Source organism: Lactuca serriola, chromosome 3 (assembly GCF_051521515.1).
Source record: "Lactuca serriola cultivar US96UC23 chromosome 3, Lser_US96UC23_V15, whole genome shotgun sequence".
Taxonomy (NCBI): domain Eukaryota; kingdom Viridiplantae; phylum Streptophyta; class Magnoliopsida; order Asterales; family Asteraceae; genus Lactuca; species Lactuca serriola.
Window position 1 is genome coordinate 52,313,990 of NC_136410.1, and position 22,629 is coordinate 52,336,618.

Consider the following 22,629-nt stretch of genomic DNA (forward strand, 5'->3'; position numbering starts at 1 on the left):
GTAAAGTCATATTAAAAATTTGGTTCCAACCCTTAGAGTTTTAATTATTAAAATTCAACCCTTACACTTTGTAATATTATAAGTTAATAATATATATATATATATATATATATATATATATATATATATATATATATATATATATATTATGTATAAGAATAAAATCGTCTTACCATTAGTAGGCCTCATTCACGAAGCCGGTCTATAAGGGGGGGGGGGGGGGGTATAAGGTTGTTGCCTATAAAATGGCAACTTAATGGGTGTCCATTCTCACCCACCGCTTCCTTGATCGGTGGAGGGTCGTTAGCCGAAAAGGTAGGACAATGACTATAATTCTCATTTAAGTATGATGAATATACTAAAGTAACTAAACCTTATTAAATTCCCAATCTTAGTTACTTTAGGAAAATGTGAATAAGGTGCTAATCCATGAAATTACACTTTGCACTTTGATTAAGTCGTTAGTGGAGCGTGTGTGGTTAACCGGCACACTAACCCGGACTTATCAAGGTAGGCAAACGGTGACTTAATGTTTATCATAGTATCAATGGAGCGTGTGTGGTAAATCCGGAACACCGATTGAGGGGCAATACATTAAGGGTACCAAGTAATTTGCATGGTTACTTCACACCTTGTTTTGTGATCCTCGTCATCCCAGTCACAAAACTTGAAGGGCACACGCAAGATTGAAACATGCCATTGAAAAAGTTCAATGAATCTCAAAGAATCTAGGAGTTTCTAAACAAATTAAAACATAATTAAATATTTCATTTTTCATGGTGGAAATTGGTGAATCGTCATTCACCTACCTTCAAATATCTTATAGCTTAGATTACAGCATCCCTCTTCTAAGTAATAAAACATTGTGTTAGGTCCTAGCCTGAATATTACATTTGGGTGTTTTATTATGGACTATCTCTACATCTAATCTAATATATTCTTTCTTCTTTTCAGATGTCTTTCAATAACAAAGCTTCTGGCTCAAACCCTATTGACTCCTTCTCTCTCATGAATCTTTGTGGGAGAGTCATCTTTGATGGATCCAACTTTACAGATTGGATCAGAAACATCAGGATGGTCACTCGGTATGAGAACAAGAATATGTTCTCGACAAGGAGCTGTAGGTACTCGAGCAAACTGCTACTCCTGAAGAGCTTGCTGAATATGAGGTACATGAAAGAGATGCTACAAAAGTGGCATGCATCATGATGGCCACCATGACAACCGAGCTCCAAAAGTCCTATGAGGACTACTATCCTTTTGAGATGCACCGGTACTTGATGGACCGCTACTATCAAAGTGCTCGTCAAGAGCGATATGAAATAATCTCCTCCATGATAACAACCCGAATGAAGGATGGTGAACCCATCACGGGCCACATGAAGAAAATGCAAAGGTACATGGACCGTCTAATGAAGCTGAATGTGAACTTCCTCGAGGAGTTAGCAATACACATCATTTTGCACTCCTTACCATCGTGTTATGATCAATTCTGCATGACATATCACAAGAACAAGGAAGAAGTCACCCTCAACAAACTTCAAGGACTCTTGAAGACCGCCGAAAGTGGTCTAAAGGGTAAGTCGGTTGTTACCACTCCTACTCCTACTCCAACTACGGCCAATGTCTTGGAAATCGGGCATGGCAAAGGGAAGAAGAGAAAGAACCCTTCTAAGGGTACCAAGGGTAAGACCCTTGAAGGCTCCTCTTCAAGCAAAACCAAGAAAGGTTTTGTCACTCCTTATGCTAACCCCAATGAGGTTGAATGCTTCTATTGCCATGCAAAGTCACACTGGAAGCGAAACAACCCAAAGTACCAGCAAGATTTGAAGGATGGGAATGTAAAACCCAACCATGTAGGTATATACACTATATTGTCTAATAACTCACCTCATTCTAAGTCTTGGATCCTTGATACAGGTTGTGGTATTCACATATGTTCTAATTTGCAAGGACTAAGAAGAACTGAGAATTTGGAGTAGGGAAAGATAAACTTGATCATGGGAAATAGGAAAGCTTCACCTGTCACCAAGATAGGAGTTTATTCCTTATTGCTAAATAGTGGGTTTACATTAGATTTGTATAAATGTTATTATTTGCTAGAAATGGCAAAAAATGTTATTTCCTTTCATGCATTGTATAAACAAGGTTTTACCTTTTATTTTGATAATAATAATGGTGGTATTGATGCATTCTTTAATAATGTTCTTTATTTTAAAGCTTTACCTTGTGATGGTGTGTATGAAACTGTATCTGTGGTAGATAACCTAGGAAATAATGTATTGTGTATTGACTCTTCCAATAGCTTAGATAAAGCATCTTTATGGCATTGTCGTATTGGACATGTAAGCAAGAAACGCATAGGCCAACTCCAAAAGAATGGAGTTTTGGAGTCATTTGACCTAAAGTCAGATGATAGTTGTGAATCTAATTTGCTTGGTAAAATGACAAAGTCGCCTTTTACTGGCACTTGTGCTAGGGGTGAAGGTTTGCTGGACCCAATACACACAGATGTGTGTGGACCCTTTAGAACCGCCACAAGAGATGCTAATTGCTTCCATGTGACTTTTACTGATGATTTTACTAGATATGGATATGTCTACTTAATCAAGCATAAGTAAGAAACCTTTGAAAAGTTCAAAGAGTTTAAGCAAGAAGTGGAGAATCAGTTGGGCAGGAACATTAAGATGCTTTAATCCGATCGAGGTGGTGAGTATCTTAGTTCAGAGTTCCTCGACTATCTCAAGGAATGTGGGATTATCTCACAATTGACACCTCCTAGGACACCTCAGTTCAATGGTGTAGCTGAGAGGCACAATCGGACCTTGTTGGACACGATTCGTTCCATGATGAGTTGAGCTTCGCTACCAATCTCATTTTGGGGGTATGCCTTAGAGACTGTCGCCCATATCCTTAATCTAGTCCCTACAAAGAAGTTTGCCAAAACACCACACGAGATGTGGACTGGAAAAGTTCCCAATCTAGACCACATCAATATTTGGTGTTGCAAGGCTTTCATGAGACGTGAGACTCACAATAAGCTCGAACCCCGAAACGAGAGGTGTATTTTCATCGGCTACCCACATAAATCCTTTGGTTACATCTTCTACAGACCCAGTGATAGTGTGGTAAGTGTAGCAAGAAGAGGATTCTTTCGATAGAGAGAATTCCTAAGCCAAGGAGACAGCGGGAGGCAAATTGACCTTGAGGAAAGTCAAGAGTCAAGTGGTGAAGAAACCTCAACCCTTGGCCCTCAACCTGAGGAGGAAACTACTGTTGATCCGACTGAAGAATATATACCTCTGAGGCATTCCACAAAAGTTAAGTATGCACCTGAGCATTATTATGGTTTTAATATTACTGCAGAAGGTGAGACACTTATCAGTGATAACACACTGGTAAATCTAGATGAGCCTAACAGCTACACGGAAGCCATAACAGGCCCTGAGGCTGCTAAATGGAAAGAGGCTATGGATAGCGAGATACAGTCCATGTATGAAAATCAAGTTTGGAACTTGGTTGAATTTGTACTTGATCGTAAGACAACTGGTGCAAATGGATCTTCAAGAAAAAGACCGACATGGATGGTAATGTAGACACTTACAAGGCACGACTTGTTGCAAAGGGTTATTCTCAAACTCCGGGAGTTGATTATGATGAGAGCTTTTCACCAGTGGGCAAGATTATGTCTATTAGGGTTCTGTTAGCCATTGTTGCATTTCATGACTATGAAATATGGCAAATGGATGTTAAAACCGCTTTCCTTAATGGAAAGTTGGATGAAGATGTTTACATGGTTCAGCCAGAGGATTTTGTCAGCACAGAGTACCCTAATAGAGTGTGTAAGCTTGCAAAATCCATCTATGGATTGAAACAAGCACCACACATATGGAATCTTTGCTTTGATGAGAAAGTCAAAGAGTTTGGTTTTTCGAGGAGTGAAGATGAATCGTGTGTATATGTCAAGGCTAGTGGGAGTATAGTTAGCTTTTTAGTATTGTATGTGGATGACATACTACTCATAGGAAATGACATCCCAACCTTGCAGGATGTAAAGTCCTGGCTTGGGAAGTGTTTCGCTATGAAGGACCTAGGAGAAGCTGCCTATATCCTAGGGATAAGGATTTTCAGAAACAGGAGTAAAAGACTAATTGGACTTAGTCAAAGCACCTATGTGGACAACGTGTTGAAAAGGTTCAACATGCATAACTCCAAGAAAGGTGATTTACATATCCAGTGTAATTCTAGACTGAGTAAAACTCAAGGTCCGAGTACAGAGGCTGAGATAGTTGAGATGAGTTGAGTACCATATGCTTCCGTTGTAGGCTCGATCATGTATGCTATGACCTACACTCGACCTGATGTTGCCTTTGCTTTGAGCATGGTCAGCAGATATCAGGGGAATCCTGGCAAGGCTCACTGGACAGTGGTAAAGAATATTCTCAAGTACCTGCGAAGGACTAAGGACTTGGTTCTTACCCTTGGTGGGAGTGATGACTTGAAAGTAGCAGGGTATAGTGATGCTAGCTTTTAGACTGACAGGGATAATTTCCGCTCTCAGTCGGGCTGGGTCTTTACCCTATATGGAGGGGTGATTACTTGGAAAAGTTCCAAGCAAGATACTGTGGTGGATTCCACTTGTAAATCAGAGTATATTGCAGCAAGCAAGGCAGCAAAGGAGGCTATATGGCTAAAGAACTTCATCGGAGACCTTGGAGTTGTACCAGCTATAAAGGAGCCAATGGAGATTTTATGTGACAGAAATAGTGCGGTTGCCTTATCCAAGGAACCAAGAGATCATGGGAGATCCAGATACATTGACAGAAAATATCACTTTATCAGACATCGAATAGAAAAAGAAATCCTCGTGGCAAAGAGGGTATCATCGGATGAGAACCAAGCAGATCCCCTCACGAAGGGACTGACTTGGGTTAAGCATCTCCAGCATGCTCGAAGCATAGGGCTGAAGGATGACATTAGTTTTAGTAGTTAGATAATATTGAAATTTGTAAAATGTAATTAACACTTGATGATAGATAAAAGCTGTTATTTATGAGTAAAGTGTTGCTATCTCTTGTCAATCGTTTACTATTATTTCTTTTTGCATGTTTTGACTTCCAGAATAATTATGTTATGGTTTATATCATATTATTCAAACTCTCCACAGTCGGTCATATGTTGGAAGTAGATATGAATCAAGACTGTCATGGGTTGGCTTGTAGAGGTCTAAGATGTTAGACAAAGCGGGGCTACAACACTCATGAGTGCTCATAATTTCTGAGTATTGGATTCAACCCACGCTCACTGGTATCAATTCATGGAATTTATCTCAAGTGATCGTGAGACGGTAATATCATATAAGTCTTCAAACCTAGAGATATGATTTGTTGCCTATGAGATGGTTATGCATTGATTACACGAAAACGCATTGGTAACTCAACGTTATAAAATGTGCCTTTGTGTGTAATTTAACAAGTAGTAGAGCAAACATATGAGTCGAAGTTTATCTGTTCCTTCTAGGATTGGAAGCGATATCTGGGCCCCTCGATGATTTTGTTTTGACCTATGTACCGGGCCCGGTCAGAACTAAATTGATGTGTTCAGTTCAGTTCTATGCCAAACAAATCAGAAATCGGGAAACAAATGTTGGACAATAAGCAGGACCATGTTCCAGGTATTTGTCCGGCTGATATCTAGAACAGAGGATTATATGATCCCTTATCTATAATGGCGCTTCATAGTTCAACAGAGTTTTAAGAGCTACGATTGTTGATCGGTTCCTGAAGTCATACTAGCAACTATAGTTATTAGACTTATCCAAATGGGAGACTATTGGATATAGTGTCTAAGTCCATAACTATATTTGGTATGTACTTGAACCGACCCGGCATGGTCCATTTGGGTTGCACTTCACCCGAACAATTTATGGATAATCTTTTGAGAATAGTATAAGTTATGATTTATTAATATATTATAAGTTCTAATATTTTAATATAAAATCATATTATTTAATTATTGTTGATTTATAATTAATCTAGGATTAATTTAGAGATCAAAAGTATGACTAATTAAATTTGGGCTCTTGTATTTATATAGTGTGGGCTAATGCTTCTTTGGAATGGGCTGGGCTTGCATAGAAAGTCCATGGATACTCCATGGAGCTTTAACCCATGGATCTCATGCAAATGAAAAGACATGGGTATTAGGGTTTACATGGATGTAACCCTAATCCACCACATTATATAAAGGAGGCTCTAGTTCTTGAAATCACACTAGTTGTGGTGAGTAGACTAAGAGGGCCGATTCCAAGAAAGGTTGTGACTATTCTCTCAAGTTTCCAACTTTGTGGTGATTTTTGACTTCCATCTGATACATCCACACTATTGGTGCTAAACTGTCAAACTCCAAGCAATCAACTACAACTACAAGGTAAGTAATTTTACTAGCTTTATTTGATTCAAGTACCCCATGCCATGCTAGTTAGGATAAGAACCTTGGAAAAATAATTATTTGCATGTATCTTAGTCAAACATAGATCCAAGGTTTCTAGGGTTGCGTATACACCATAGGAGTGTTAGAATGCTTAAAACCCATTAGTGGTATCATAGCCTAGGCTTGTTTACTTGATACTTGATGCAAAGAGCTTGAAAATCGAATTTTTTTGAGAATAGTATAAGTTATGATTTATTAATATATTATAAGTTCTAATATATTAATATAAAACCATATTATTTAATTAGTGTTGATCTATAATTAATCTAGAACTAATTTAGAGATCAAAAGTATGACTAATTAAATATGGGCTCTTGTATTTATATAGTGTGGGCTAATGCTTCTTTGGAATGGGCTAGGCTTGCATGGAAAGTCCATGGATACTCCATGGAGCTTTAACCCATGGATCTCATGGAAATGAAAAGACATGGGTATTAGGGTTTACATGGATGTAACCCTAATCCACCACACTATATAAAGGAGGCTCCAGTTCTTGAAATAACACTAGTTGTGGTGAGTATACTAAGAGGGCCGATTCCAAGAAAGGTTGTGACTATTCTCTCAAGTTTCCAAGTTTGTGGTCATTTGTGACTTCCATTTGAGGCATCCACACTATTGGTGCTAGGCTCTCAAACTCCAAGCAATCAAATACAACTACAAGGTAAGTAATTCTACTATCTTTATTTGATTCAAGTACCCCATGCCATGCTAGTTAGGATAAGAACCTTGGAAAAATAATTATTTGCATGTATCTAATAAAACATAGATACAAGGTTTCTAGGGTTGCGTGTACACCATAGGAGTGTTAGAATGCTTAAAACCCATCAAAATATGGGTAGGTATGGAAGGTAGTAGGGGCCCATACTACTGAAAGCACATGACCCATACACGTAATAGGAAGTCACAACCCCTAGGGTTTAGTCGGGAGTTGGTTCCCGGTTATCTATGCGGATTGTCTGATATCTTCCTGTTATGTTTCAGTATGGTGGTTACGAGGCGGTTCATGACTGGGTCCGGATCGGGATCAGGACAGGGTGATCTGGAGGCCCCAGTAGCACCTGAGATTATCGCCCAGGAGGGGCCATTGTTGACAGAGGATCGAGTCAGGGAGATCATCCGCGAGGAGGTGGTCGAGATTGTCCTGGATCAGATTCCGTAGTTGTTTGAGACTATCAAGTCCGCTATGATGGAGTACTTAGATGACATATATGTAGCCCTTACTGAGACAGCTGCCGCTGCGGCTACTGCGGCTGTAACAGCGGCAGGAGGGGGAACATGCCGAGTTTTTCAGTACCGAGACTTCGATAACATGAAGCCCCCGACTTTTGATGGTACTCAAGATCCCATTGTAGCCATGAGGTGGATTTCGGACGTGGAGGGTGTTTCATTACTTGTTCATGTCCTACTGACCAAAAGGTCATCTGTGCCCTGAACCTGTTGAGGTCCGGGGCAAAGGACTAGTGGAGATTGATGACAAGGTCGTATACAGATGACCAAAGAGCTACTGTTACTTGGGAGTAATTCAGGGATAGGTTCCATACTCGATACATTCCGAAGGTCGAGCGCGAGCGGTTATCTCAGGAGTATTTGGAGCTGAGATAGGGTACTGACACGGTGACAGAGATCACACATATATTTACTAAGAGGGAGATGTTTTGCCTGGAGTTCGCCTCGAAGTAGGCTCAGATGACACGTTATCTGAGCATGCTCAAGACTGACAGCCGTTAGTTTTTTGCCACTCAGAGATGCGATACTCTACTGGAGTTACAAAAGGCCGCGAGGTGGCAAGAGTTAGAGCGTGAGTTGTAGATGAGGGAGTCGCAGCATGCCCCGACACAGTCGCAGCCAGAACCGAAACGGTCAAAGACCGCTGATACCAGGATTGGGGGATATGCAGACCGCACTTGTGGAAAGTGTTGTAAGGCTCATTCAGGGACATGCCGAGCAAGGAGTGGGTGCCACCAATGTGGTAAGAAGGGCCATCTGGCCAGGGATTGCAGGCAGCCAATTCCGACTTCCTGAATCAGGGTTTGCTATCATTGTGAGCAGATGGGCCATATGAAGGCCCAGTGTCCTCTACTAGCCGCCAAGCCGGCGCAGGATCCAACACCGACTACTTTGAGGATCACGGATGGGAGACCAGTCAGGTCAGAGCCGCTGAAGGCTCACGGTCGTGCCTTCCAGCTTACAGCTGAGGAGACCAGGGCAACACTAGATGTGGTTGCTGGTATGATTCTATCCTTTGTCTCGTTTATTACATTTGTCTTATGCTTATCTGTTGTACCTGTGATTAGGTATGTTTCTAGTGAACTCCTTACCTACATTGGTTTTATTTGATTCGGGGGCGAGTCGGTCTTTTGTATCTCAGACATTTAGTAGGGAGATCAGAGTGCCAGTGGGCGAGTTAGAGTGTCCGTTGCGAGTCTCTATCGCCAATGAACACAGGGTTTCTGCTTCTTCGGTTTATCGAGGGTGTGAGTTGGATATTTTTGGGGTGTCCTTTCCGATAGATTTGATTCCGATCCCCATGGGGGAGGTGTGTGTGATTGTAGGCATGGATTGGCTCAGTCGATTCGGTGCTATGATTGACTGTGAGGGCCAACAAGTGGTAGTTCGAACCCCAAGTGGAGGAGAACTGTCACACCCCAAACCGGAACGGCGGAAACGTTCGGGGGCGGATGACTTCATGTGGTAGCATAACAAATGAATACATAGTAAAGAAAGCAATACAACCATCATATATATAATTGAAAGTTCACATTGTTTAAAAAGTACATATTCAAAACCAATTACAATATTATGCCAAAATATGAAGTTAAACTGACGACGCAACGTCCCTTCTTCAAAAGCTGCTTGATACCTGTAATTACTGAATCCCTGGGACATACAAGTAGTTTTGAAAGAGTAGATCAGCATTTAAGTTGGTGAGTTTCATAAGTATTAAATGAAAATGTTTGTATGAAATGAAATGTTTTATTTTTGTTTGTTTGTTCCTAGAAAATCCCATATTTTCTACTAGCATAAATGTAGCCTTCTATCAAGACAAATGTTTGTTTCTAGAAAATGTATGTACGTGTAAAATATCCAATATGTTTGAAAAACCTTGTAAATCAATGTATTTTTAATACCCCATGTGTGTTTTATAACCATACTATTGACTCGGATTGCCTATACACAACGTTCTTCAGGCGTTGGAATGTTATGACGTTTGTCACCCCAAATGGTGGACTGTAGCTAACAGTCAGGGCGCGGGTTGTCAAGCCCGTATAGATCTATACACAAACACCATGATCCCCCTCCAAGAGATTCTGGTATATAATACATGACTTTAAATGTGTACTCGAATGTACGTGAAGTTAATGTCTCACAAAACTTAGTATAAAAACATATTTACGTGTTAAAATGTTCGTTTGTTCTTGTATATGAAAGTGACTTCTTGAAAATTGTGTTTCTAGTATGTAAAAGTTAGTAATATTCTCGTAAAACTATACCTATTATAGCTTTCTAAAAGTGTGCCTCGTTTGTTTAGAAATCCTTAGAAAATGAACCACTTGTTATGAAAGTATAGATTTTTATAGTGTCTAAATTGGACACGTATACATGTAATCTAAGCAAAATGTTTAATTTATACATATATGACAACATTTTACATTTCAAAAGATATAATGTTATCGTGATATATTTTATATACGAAAGTTCCCTATAAAGTTTATAAATCACATATGATTCTGTTGAATAAAAGTGTATAATAAAACTTTATATAACACACGATAATAATCGTGTGTTTTACTTGTATTCCCCCCTTTGAAAGCATATAAAAGCATTTATAGAATATTTAAAAGGGTTAATTAAGGGGTATGAACTCACTTGAAAGATCGAAGAAAGGCGAGGTGAAAACTGGGCAGAATTTCTTCTCGGGAAAACGGATTTTCTCGGGATTCTCGGGAGTACAAACGACCTTCGGGACTTGAGCAAAGTGACCGGGGCTTCGGGTTAGCATGGGCACGGAAAACGAGGCAACAACGCAAGAGAAATGAGACAGAATGGCCCTTTTCTTCGGAACCCTCGCATCCCTTTTATAAGGGGTGGGAACCGCCTCGGTACGTTGGGCGTACGCGTGCGTCACGCATGACCAGATCCTCGACTGCCTCGGAGTTCGGATGGGACGGGTGCTAGCTTCGCATAGGGCGAGACGTGGACGATTCGAGGCCTAGGCCTCGAGTACGCTGGGCTTACGAGCGTACGCTAGGCGTAACTTGGATAGACTTGCTGACTCTTCCTTCGGATAATACCAAGGTTAAATAATAAAATTTATATTTTATTTATTTAATAAACTTCTAAAATTCATATCTTCTTCATACTAACTCCGTTTTCGACGTTCTTTATATCCACGCGTAGGTGAGACTATGCTCTACAACTTTCTTTTAGATTCCGTCGGCAAATTTTGAAATTATTTTTATTGTTTATTTTCAAAAGGTCGTGTTAAGGAAATTCCGTTAGAAATTCATAACTTCTTTATCTAACGTCTGTCTTTGCCAGACTTTTTACTGCTGAAATACCATTGTCGAGACCTTCGATTCTCGTTTAGGTCATTCCGGTCAAAAGTCGTTCGATCTCCGATTTGAGTTTTTAACGGTCTTTCGCTAAGCCGAACTTGGAAAAATCATAACTTCAATATACGAAGTCGGATTTGGGCGTTCTTTTTACGTACGATCATGGTTTAATGACATCAAACATAGTAGGTAGTTAAATAGGAACTTTTTGGACATTTTATTTTCGAAGTAAATTTCATTATCACAAAAGTGGTTACAATACTTGACTTTTTAGGTCATTACATAGAGTTGAAATATCGGGTTGTCACAAGAACTGGTTGTATATGGTGAGGGCACCAGAGTGGGATCAAGATTTTGTTCAGCCACCAGGGCTTGGCAGTGTATTCAGCACAGGGGTGCGGGTTATCTAGCGTATGTGGTGGATACGCGTGTCAGGGATCAGATTTTAGTTTCAGAGGTTCCAGTGGTTAGGGAGTTTGTCAATGTGTTCCTGGAGAAGTTTCCAGGGATACCTCCGGAGAGGCGGGTTGAGTTCCAGATCGACCTGGTACCAGGTGTGGCTCCTATTGCCAAGGCGTCGTACCGATTGGTGCCACCCGAGATGTAGGAGTTGCCTTCGCAGCTACAGGAACTGTTGGGCAAGCAGTTCATTCGACCTAGTAGTTCTCCATGGGGCGCACCGATCCTGTTCGTCAGGAAGAAGGACGGGTCGCACCGGATCTGCATTGATTATAGGGAGTTGAACAAGTTGACGGTGAAGAACCGTTATCCACTCCTGAGGATAGATGATCTCTTTGATCAGTTGCAAAGGGCATCTTGGTTCTCCAAGATAGATTTGAGGTCGGGGTATCATCAGGTCCGGGTCAGAGAGGAGGACGTGGAGAAGACCGTGTTTTGGACTTGTTATGGTCATTACGAGTTCGTCGTGATGCTATTTGGGCTCACCAACGCGCTGGCGGTATTTATGGACCTGATCAATCGGGTCTGCAGACCGATGCTGGATCGCTCGGTCATCGTGTTTATAGACGATATCTTGGTGTATTCCAAGACTCGAGAGCAGCACGAGGAGCATCTTAGGGAGTTGTTGGGAGTTCTGAGACGAGAGCGGCTATACACCAAGTTCTTGAAGTGCGAGTTTTGGTTACGAGAGGTCCATTTCCTCGGGCACCTCGTTAACCAAGATGGGGTTTTGGTTGATCCGGCCAAAATCGAGGAAGTCATGCAGTGGGATGTTCCGAAGTCTTCATCGGACATCAGGAGCTTTCTGGGATTGGCAGGGTACTACTGGAGATTCATACAAGATTTCTCTAAGATTGCAGTACCCCTCACTCGCCTGAAGAGGAAGGGGGCGGATTTCCGGTGGGGCTCCGAGTAGCAGAGGGCGTTTGAGACCCTCTGTCAGCGGTTATCTGAGGCTCCAGTTTTGACACTCCCGGAGGGAGTTGAGGATTTCGTGGTGTTTTGTGATGCATCCATCACAAGTTTAGGGGCAGTCCTCATGTAGAGGGGACGGGTGATTACTAATGCATCGCGATAGTTGAAGCTGCATGAGACGAGATATCCTACTCATGATCTGGAGCTGGGAGTGGTGGTGTTTGCTCTCAAGATATGGAGGCATTACTTATATGGGGTTCGTTATACCATATATATGGATCACAAGATTTTGAGACACGTTATGGATCAGCCAAACCTGAATTTGAGGCAACGCAGGTGGCTAGATGTAGTCAAAGACTATGACTACGAGATCCTTTGTCACCCCAGTAAAGCGAATGTGGTTGCGGACGCTTCGAGTCGCAAGTCAGCTGGTTCTTCCATTCCAGCGGTATGTATGAGGATAGTAGTGGATTCTCCGCTTGTGAGTTTGATGAGAGATGCCCAGGTTGAGGCCATGTGACCATAAAACTAGAGGTTGGAAAGGATCAAGGGTGAGAACACCCGGTTTGTGCAGGATAGCGGATGATTATTGACCCGGTGCGGTCGGGTATAGGTTCCGATGTTTGGTGGAGTCAGACAGACAGTCATGGAGGAGGCTCATAAGTCTCATTTCTCTATTCACACAGGGGCCACCAAGATGTACAGGGATTTGATTTTGAGCTACTGGTTGTCGTGCATGAAGCGATAAATCACTTGGTACTTTGAGAGGTGCTTGACCTGTAGGATGGTCAAGGCCGAGCATCAGAGGCCGCATGGCAAGCTACAGCCCACAGAGATTACCATGTGGAAATGGGAACAGATCACAATGGATTTTATTACCAAGCTGCCGAGAACGACAAAGGGGTTTGATGCTATATGGGTCGTCGTGGATCGATTGACCAAGATTGCCCATTTCTTGGTCATACGGAAGAGTTCGTTAGCCGAGAAATTGGCCGACATATATGTCCGTGAGATCATTGCTCACCATGGGGTCCCGGTCTCCATTATCTCCGATCGAGATGTTAGATTTACCTCTCGCTTCTGGCAGAAGTTCCACGAGGAACTGGGCACGCGGTTGCACTTTAGCATGACATTTCACCCCCAGAAAGATGGCCAGAGCGATCGGACCATTTAGACCCTCGAGGATATGTTGAGGGCATGTGTCATTGACTTTGGTGGGAGTTGGGATTCCCACCTACCACTTACAGAGTTCGCCTAGAACAACAACTATCATTCGAACATTGGCGCCCCGCTTTTCGAGCTGTTGTACCGGTGAAAGATGTCGCAACCTGGTTTGTTGGGGTGAGGTTGGACACAGGGTGATGGGTCAGACGGTGGTGGTCTTGCAGAATACCGAAAAGATTCAACAGATTAGGCAGCGACTGCAGACCGCTCAGAGTCGGCAAAAGAGTTACGCCGATCGGCGCCGATCCGAGTTAGAGTTTCAGGTCGGTGATATGGAACTCATGAAGGTCTTGCCCAGGAAGGGTGTGATCCGCTTCAGGAAGAGGGGAAAACTGGGTCCCCGATATATTGGGCCATTCAGGATCATTTCCAGGGTTGGAAAGGTAGCTTACAGGCTGGAGCTGCCGGAGGAGCTTAGTTGGACCCACAACACTTTCCACGTTTCGTAGCTGCGAAAGTGCATTATGGATCAGGAGGCGGTGGTGACGCTGGATGATATTCAGGTCGATGAGTGCCTGAATTACGTGGAGAGGTCCATGGCCATTCTGGAGAGAAAGATGAAGATTCTGAGGAACAAGGAGATACCTTTGGTGAAGGTGCAGTGGGAGCATCGGAGGGGGTCCGAGTGGACGTGGGAGCCAGAGGCCGAGATGCGGGAGCATTATCCGGAACTGTTCACCTTGGCAGACTTCGAGGACGATGTCTAGTTCAAGTGGGGAAGAATTGTAACTCCTCTATCCTCATGTATTGATTTAATATAAAAGTTTCTTGATTTCAAGGGATACTCGACGAGTTGGTTGCCCTACTCGTCGAGTAGGAGCGGGTTGGTCCATGTGTTTTAGTGAACTACTTGTCAAGTCCAAGAAGGGACTCGACAAGTAGGAGATGGCAGATGAAACTCTAAATCCTGGGCTTTTGCACCCTATTTAAAGGATCATTCGCCTCCCCCAGCCTCCCCTTTACTGATTTTTGTCCCTCTCAAACCCTAATCAAGTGTGTGTGTTCCATTTGTGTATTCTTGAGCTTGGAAGAGGATTTTCTTGGAGTAAACAGCTTGGAGATCAAGTATCCAGAAGCAAGGAGCTTGTGGGATCCAAAATCTATCTTATTTGGCATTTTCTGAAAGGTATCAAATCGCTATCCTGACCTCATTTCATTTCTATATCCTTTTTGGGCAGATTTTATGGCTTTCCTAGTATGTTTGGAAGCTTCTCTTGTGTATGAGCCAAGATCTGAAGTTGTCACTTCAGAACTGAACTCTCTTGGGCTTCTAAGTCCATAAAGCTTCTAGCTCTTGCAAGGATGAGACTCGCCTAAGGTGTAAAACTCCATTATAATCTTAGATTTGTCATTTAGAGCCTTTAGAGCCTTGCATGCACGTAAATTTTGCAACTTTATGTGATAAACATGCCTTGGGAAGCTGGATCTACAATATGGAGCCATAACATGGCTTAAAAAGCATCTGTATAGATGAAGGATTGAAGGGACTTGACGAGTCGCAAGGTCAACTCGGCGAGTCATATGAAGATGGGCATGAACTCGACGAGTTGATGAACAACTCGGCGAGTCCGTTGAAGATTGCCTTGGACTCGGCGAGTTAGTCGAAGATTCGGCGAGTCGGCTAGGGTTTCTCTCAACCTTTGGACACGTATGAACTCGACTAGTTATGAGGGAACTCAACGAGTCAACCTAGGATTTCACGACTTCTCGATTTCAGGAAGAACTCGCGAGTTGGTGAACTGCACTCGGCGAGTTGGTTCGACATGGACTGTTGACCTTGACTGTTAACTTTGACCTTGGCCAAGGGTTGACCAGTTGACCTCTGGGGGTATTTTGGTAATTTAGAGATTTATGGAAAAAGGGTTTTATGGTATCTATAGGTGGTAGAGTTCGTGTTGGTGATTCGAGAGTTTGAGCCTATCATTTACAGTCTGACATTGTGAGGTGAGTTATCCTCACTATACTCAAGGGTTTAAGGCACCAAGGGCGGTCCTTTGAATTGTTATTGGCTATGTTATGCTAGTATGATCTGTGTAGATCGGTATCCTAGAAGGTAGGATAATATTATGTGGTATGTGGTATGATCTGTTAGATCAGTTATGTCTATAGACTTTTATATGATTATCTGTTATATGTGCACATGTTTATTGGAGGTTGAGGCTTATCTGCTTGTGCGAAAGCCAATAGACCTAGGCATTGCAACTTGTTGGTTATGGGCCGTGAGTATTCCATCCCGAGGATGATTGGACTCATAGTATGTGGTCATTCCAACCTGTTGGTTCTGGGGCTGGGGTATTCCATCCCAAGGATGATTAGACCCATAGTATGTTGGCATTCTAACTGGACGGTTGAGGGCCTGGGGTATTCCAACCCAATGGTTGACTGGACCCGTAGTATGCTGTTTATGATTATATGTGTGTTGTTGCCGGTATGGGTATTTTGGGGGAACTCACTAAGCTTTTGGGCTTACAGTTTCAATTTATTGTTTCAGGTACTTCAGGGGATCGCGGCAAGGTGAAGGCATGATCGTACAACTCCTCCTGATTTTTTTCTATTTCTGGGAAAACTCTGACGTTAGATATTTTGACAACAACTTTGTAATGATGATTAGTTTTAAAATGTTTTGAAAAAGTTTTAAATTGACATGAAATTTTTGGGTGTTACAGTTGAACGGTTGAAAAGTGACTGTTCGGAATTGCCTGGATGTTACTTTCGATGGCGGCGGTTGCGGTAATAGTGGAAGTGGGTGTTGTGTTGACATGGGCAATTGCAATGGTTTTGGAGGCGGCGGTGGTGGTAGCGACAACGACCGTTGGGACGGTGGCAATGGCGGTGTGGATAACGTTGTTGTTGGTAATCGCGGTGGCGGCGACCTTCATTGTTGATTCTGTGGTGGGAGCGGAGGCGGAGGCGGCATGATTTTGGTCATGGTTTCGGTTTGAATGGTGATCATGAGGGTGTTGATGGTGGTCAGTTGTGTGATAATTACACCAAGATGGTGGAGCTTAGCAGTGGAAATAGCAATGAGTGTGGAGAGTTGTTATTGGATTGTTGTTGGTGTGGCATCAGTTGACAGATGTTTGTGGAGAGGCATGATGAACGAGAATGAAAGCACCTTTGATAGAAGCTTATGTATGGATAGCTAATCCGCTAAGCATACAAATATGAGACATTGAAAGAACCAAAATAATAACACCAATTAAAACTAAATTTTCTGCCTTCTTACTTCAAATGTGAACTTACAATTTAAAGATGCAATCACCTAGTGCTAAGCTAGAATTAAGGAAATATGCATGTATAATAAAAGTGGGTTCCTAATAAAATGCAACTGCTCTTTGACTAACTGAAAGAAACGTGGCTATTGGGTCAGGCCATGGAGGTGGTCTTGAATAGCATCTTAGACACGTATCAATTCCTCTGTCCTTCAAATGGACCTTGTCCTCAAGGTCCTGCATACGGCTGCATACAACATCGGGATCAGGAAACTGTGGGTTGAACGGTTGAAAAGTGACGACTTAGAATTGCTTGGATGTTACTTTCGATGGCGTCGGTTGCGGTAATAGTAGAAGTGGGTGTTGTGTTGACATGGGCAATTGTAATGGTTTTGGAGGCGGCGGTGGCGGTAGCGACAAAGACCGTTGGGACGGTGGCAGTGGCGGTGTGGACAACGTTGTTGTTGGTAATCGCGGTGACGGCGACCTTCGTTGTTGATTCTGTGGTGGGAGCGGAGGTGGAGGCGGCATGATTTTGGTCATGGTTTAGGTTTGAATGATGGTCAGTTGCGTGATAATTACATGAAGATGGTGGAGGTTAGTAGTGGAAATAGAAATGAGTGTGGAGAGTTGTTCTTGGATTGTTGGCGGTGTGGCATCAGTTGACGGATCTTTGTGGAGAGGCAAGATGAACAAGAATGAAAGCACCATTGATAGAAGCTTATTTATGGATAGCTAATCCCCTAAGCATACAGATATGAGAGACATTGAAAGAACCAAAATAATAACACCAAGTGAAACTAAATTTTCTGCCTTCTAACTTCAAACGCGAACTTACAATTTAAATATGCAATCACCTAGTGCTAAGCTAGAATTAAGGAAACATGCATGTATAATAAAAGTGAGTTCCTAATAAAACACAACTTCTCTTTGACTAACCGAAACGTGGCTATTGGGTGAGGCCATGGAGGTGGTTTTGAATAGCATCTTAGACACGTATCAAATGTGATGCTTACTTTTTGGAAATTGATAGTTTTTCGATTCCCAGGTTTGTAAATTTTGTAAGATTTAGTTCTTTATGAATCATTGTTGACAAGCTTTTAGTCTCATATTGTTTTGTTTCAATAATGTTTCGTTTTGAAACATTTTATATAAGTTATAGAAATTTTATCATACATCTTAAATTGTTCCTTTATTCCATTAGTAAGATTTGTTCTTCCCAGGAGCAAAAATGTGCATCTTTATCAAGATAATTGTATATTGTATGTGTTAGCGTTTGTGCAATTTCTGATAAAACTCCATTGTTTTTCCTGTGCGTTATGAATGAAAGGAATATGTTTCGCTGGATAAATTAAAGCTCTTAAAAGTCTAATAAATCAAAAGTTGGTGAAACATAGCACAAAGCTTTATTCAATGGATAAATTAAAGATGACAAAAAAAAGTATTGTTAATGTTTATAGAAAACAAATTAGATAGTTAGGATTGGTCTTTTTAATATATTTTTCAATATTCGGTTTTTGAATATGTTTGTGATTTAAAAAAAAAGATAGTTGCATGTTTTGTTTTTGCAATTGGTATAAAGTCTAATGTTGCTGGAGGCTATGTTGTTAGACCGGACGGTATGGACAACGAGGAGAGGTGTGAGACGTTCCCCGCACATGGGGAACACCGCACCCACGGTGCAGGTAGGCTACCACGGGAGGAGGATGGGTGGTGGGGCTCCCGCGTTCTCACTCATCACATGATTGGTCCGTTATTTTTTTTTTATTGTAACGGTTGATTCCAACGGCAATATAGTCGTTAATATATATTTTTTTTCCTTTTCTTAAACTATAAATACCGCAACATCCAAAATTTTTTTTAACTCATATCTTATACTTCTCTTCAAAAAATATTATTCAAAATGTCATCATCTTCATCATCCGATTCGACAACTGTAGAGGAGGCTAAGTTTATTGGTTCCGTCATGACGAAAATGGTTGCAAACTATCAAAACCGACTAGGCGAAACATCACCTACACGATCTAAGCTAAGAAAGCCGCCGTTGCGTTGAAATCACGAAGTCAGACACGATGGCCTTATAGAAAGATTATTTTGCAGATGACGCCATCTACGCTGTAAAGTTTCGACGTCGGTTCCGGATGAGGAAAGAACCATTCTTACGTATTGTTGGCGACTTAGAAGGCCGCTTTCCATATTTCCAATGGAAAATGGATGCAAGAAGGAAAAAAGGTTTCTCCCTCATTCAAAAATGCACGGCTGCAATTTGTCAGCTAGCATACGGCATGGGCGCAAATAAATGGGACGAGTATTTTAGGATGTCAGAGCGTACCGTGCGGGAGTGTGTGTACAAGTTCTGCAAAGCGATCTGTTTGGTTTATGGGCAACTATATTTGCGCAAACCAACTATCAACGATATCCACCAATTGTACACGGTGCATGAAGGCGAGCATGGATTCCCTGGAATGCTAGGTAGTATCGATTGCATGCATTGGAGTTGGTCATTATGCCCCAACGCATGGCGTGGTCAGTACATGAGAGGCGACCGCAAAGAGCCGACGATCATTCTAGAGGCTATCGCATCACATGATCTTTGGATATGGCGTGCATTTTTTGGTCCAGCTGGTGCAAACAATGACATCAGTGTGCTAGACCAGTCGCCGGTATTCAACGATATCTACCTTGGAAAGTCGCACGATGTACCGTTTCAAGTAAATGGGGTAGCATATAAGTGTGGATACTATCTTACTGACGGTATATATTATCCCTTGTTTATTTTTGTGAAATCGTTTACATGTCCTAACGACCAGAAAAGGAAAAAGTTTAAAGAGACGCAAGAGTCAGCTATGAAGGATGTGGAGCGAACATTTGGTGTACATAAGAGACGTTGAAAAGTACTAACGGTCGGGGCAAGGTCATATGAGGTGAAAAGGTTACAGCACGTAATGTATGCATGTATCATATTGCATAATATGATTCTTGAAGACGAAGGAAGAGCGATATGCCGATACAACGATAATGAAGTTTTGTCAAATGTCGAAGGAGTAGCCGTTGGTACACAAGACGTACATGCTGAACAGAAGTGAAGTACATAATCGCGAAATTCATCATGTCCTTCGTGCTGATTTGGTGGATCACATTTATACGGCTCAAATTCAGCCCCCGTTAGAGTTTCCTCACGATGATTTGTTTGACGAATCAGACGAGGATTCTGATATGTTTGTCGAGAGTAAAGATTCTGACGACGAGAGTGACGTTGGGGAGAATGATGAAGACGATCAAGGCGATGACGAGGACGATGAGGGCGATGACGAACACGATGATTCCGAGTGACGTATTTTGGTTTATATAAAATTAGCATATTAATTATTTTTTTACTTATTTAAATATTAGGTTTAATGTAATTTTTATTTTAATTAATCAAATGCTTTTTATTTTTAATTAAATTTTATGTTTAATATTAATTTAAAAATTATAAATCATCAAAAAATTTAATTTTGTTTAATAAAAAAAGTGAGAGAAAGATTTTCCACCCATTCTTTGGGTTTTAAGTGAGGAAAAGAAAAACGAGGAAGATGAAAGTATGGTCCATAAAAAATGAGGTAAACTCTCACACCTCTCCAGAGTCGTAATGAAAATCCAAAAGTCATTAGGAGGTGTTGTATTCAAGAATCAAAAAGCTGCAAATGAGAAGTAAAGTTGATGAAGCATGCTCCTATATCTATTAGTAATTATTAATTGAGAATTTCTTTTTACACACCAATCTAATATCACTCTACTACACACCAATCTACTTTAATCTATTCCCAATGCAGTTTTCAAAAAAATCTCTTTATTAATTTTTTTAGATTAGATTTCTTTTATTAAAAAAAATTGCCGTGCACATCATTTTTTGGCAGCCCACAAAAACTTTAAGACCTCGTTGGTTTTTTATTTTTTTATTTATAAAAACACTAACACGGGTCTTGGGTTTATAGTTTTTTCTAAAAAAAATACTACTAATAGATATAATTGTTTAAATAAAGTAAAATACAAAATTTAATCTTATTATATTTTTGTTCTTTATATTTTATCTTGTGGTGTTTTTTATTTTGCAAAATAAAAAAAATATATATCTTTGATTGGTATTTATTGGTTTATTAATATAAATAATTAATTTATTATTATAAAAGGATATCAGTTGTTTACTACTTTTTTTGGTAATCATTAAAAAAAATATTTAATAATCAAACAATAATTATGTTTTAGTTTTTAGTTGTTTAATATATTATTTAACAAATACATTTTTATGTATAAATAAAAAACTGATTGTAAAAACAAATTCATCAAAATAATATTGTTTTTATTTATCAAAAAGTATACACCTAAGAAAAATGATGTAGGTTTTAAAATATAAAAAACCATCCCAAGTATAAAGTTTCAAACGCTTGTAAAAAATATTCGTAACTTTTCAACAACTCATAAATGTTTTTTAATAAAGTTTTTTCTTTTTGAAAAAAGTGTAAAAAAAATATGTTCATTGGGAAAAGAATAAATATAAAGTTTCAAACATTGTAAAAAGTTTAAAGAAACTTGAAAAATGTAAGAAAATTTATAAAAAAAAATATGTGAAAACTGTTAAGTGAAAGCTCGTACAAAAGTTTTACAAGATTAAAATATCATAAAACATTTAAAGAAAACTTGAAATATGTGTAAGTAAAAAAAAGTTTAAAAAAAATGAAAATTATTAATAAAAAAGTTGTAAATCAATTTAAAAAGTATGATGTTTTGTTATAAAAAAAGGTCTAGTATATATATATATATATATATATATATATATATATATATATATATATATATATATATATACTAATTTTTTTACAGTTGATGATATTGTGGGTTTTTGAAAAAAACAAACATAAAAAATTGATGAAAATTTGTTTGGAATTTTTTTATAATACTATCTATATAATTATATTATAAAAACAATTTTTTTTATTTAAATAAAAATAAGTTTAAAAATTAGTCAAAATAATAATTATAATATTAATATTAAAGTTTTAATGATTAGGTTATAATAGAGTAAAGTAAAAAAGTTAGTAAAAATGATAATTATATCATAATGATTACCTAAAATGAAAAAGACTATTAGTGTATGATGTATATAGAATGGTGTGTGTAAAATAGGACCCTTATTAATTATATGGAAGTAGATATATTTTCAAAATACTTGAAAAGCTTATTACAAAATTTGTTAATGTTTGGGTCATCATCTACGTTATCGTGTGAAAAAGTTTTAATATTTATTTGCTTTATAGTAAATATGATGATTCATACTTAATATTAACTTGATGAAATAAATTTGAATAATTGTTTAAATAGTAAAAATACCTGTTAAAAAGAGTTTGATATATTTTCAAAATACTTTAAAAGCTTATTACATTTGATGTTAATGTTTTTAAAAAAAAACTTATGATTTCTAAGATCTCCAAAATCTCTTATCTGCAATAGCCAATAGACCACCTTATTTTAACCCATAGTGAAAAAATAATCAAAAGTTATAAATATTTGCTTGTTTGTTTGGTTTACCGGGTACCTAATTAGGGGCTGTTTGATAGTTACTGATTGAGTCAGATCTGACTGAGACAGAAGTCTAACTGGGTCTGAAGCTGACTGAGTCTATATCTGACTGAAACCACGATGTTTGATTGTATGTCTGACTGATTATGCTGAATGATAAAAATGACCATTTTGCCCTTAAATTTAAAATACATTATTTTATCATATTAATTTCA

General features: G+C 39.7%; 1 protein-coding gene across 1 annotated transcript; it reads left to right on the forward strand.

Moving 5' to 3' along the window:
- Positions 1-19,065: 19,065 nt before the first annotated feature.
- On the forward strand, positions 19,066-19,746 carry LOC145095250 (uncharacterized). The gene has a single exon (XM_079033163.1). The coding sequence runs from the start codon at positions 19,066-19,068 to the stop codon at positions 19,744-19,746; it is 681 nt and encodes a 226-aa protein (XP_078889289.1).
- Positions 19,747-22,629: the final 2,883 nt, after the last annotated feature.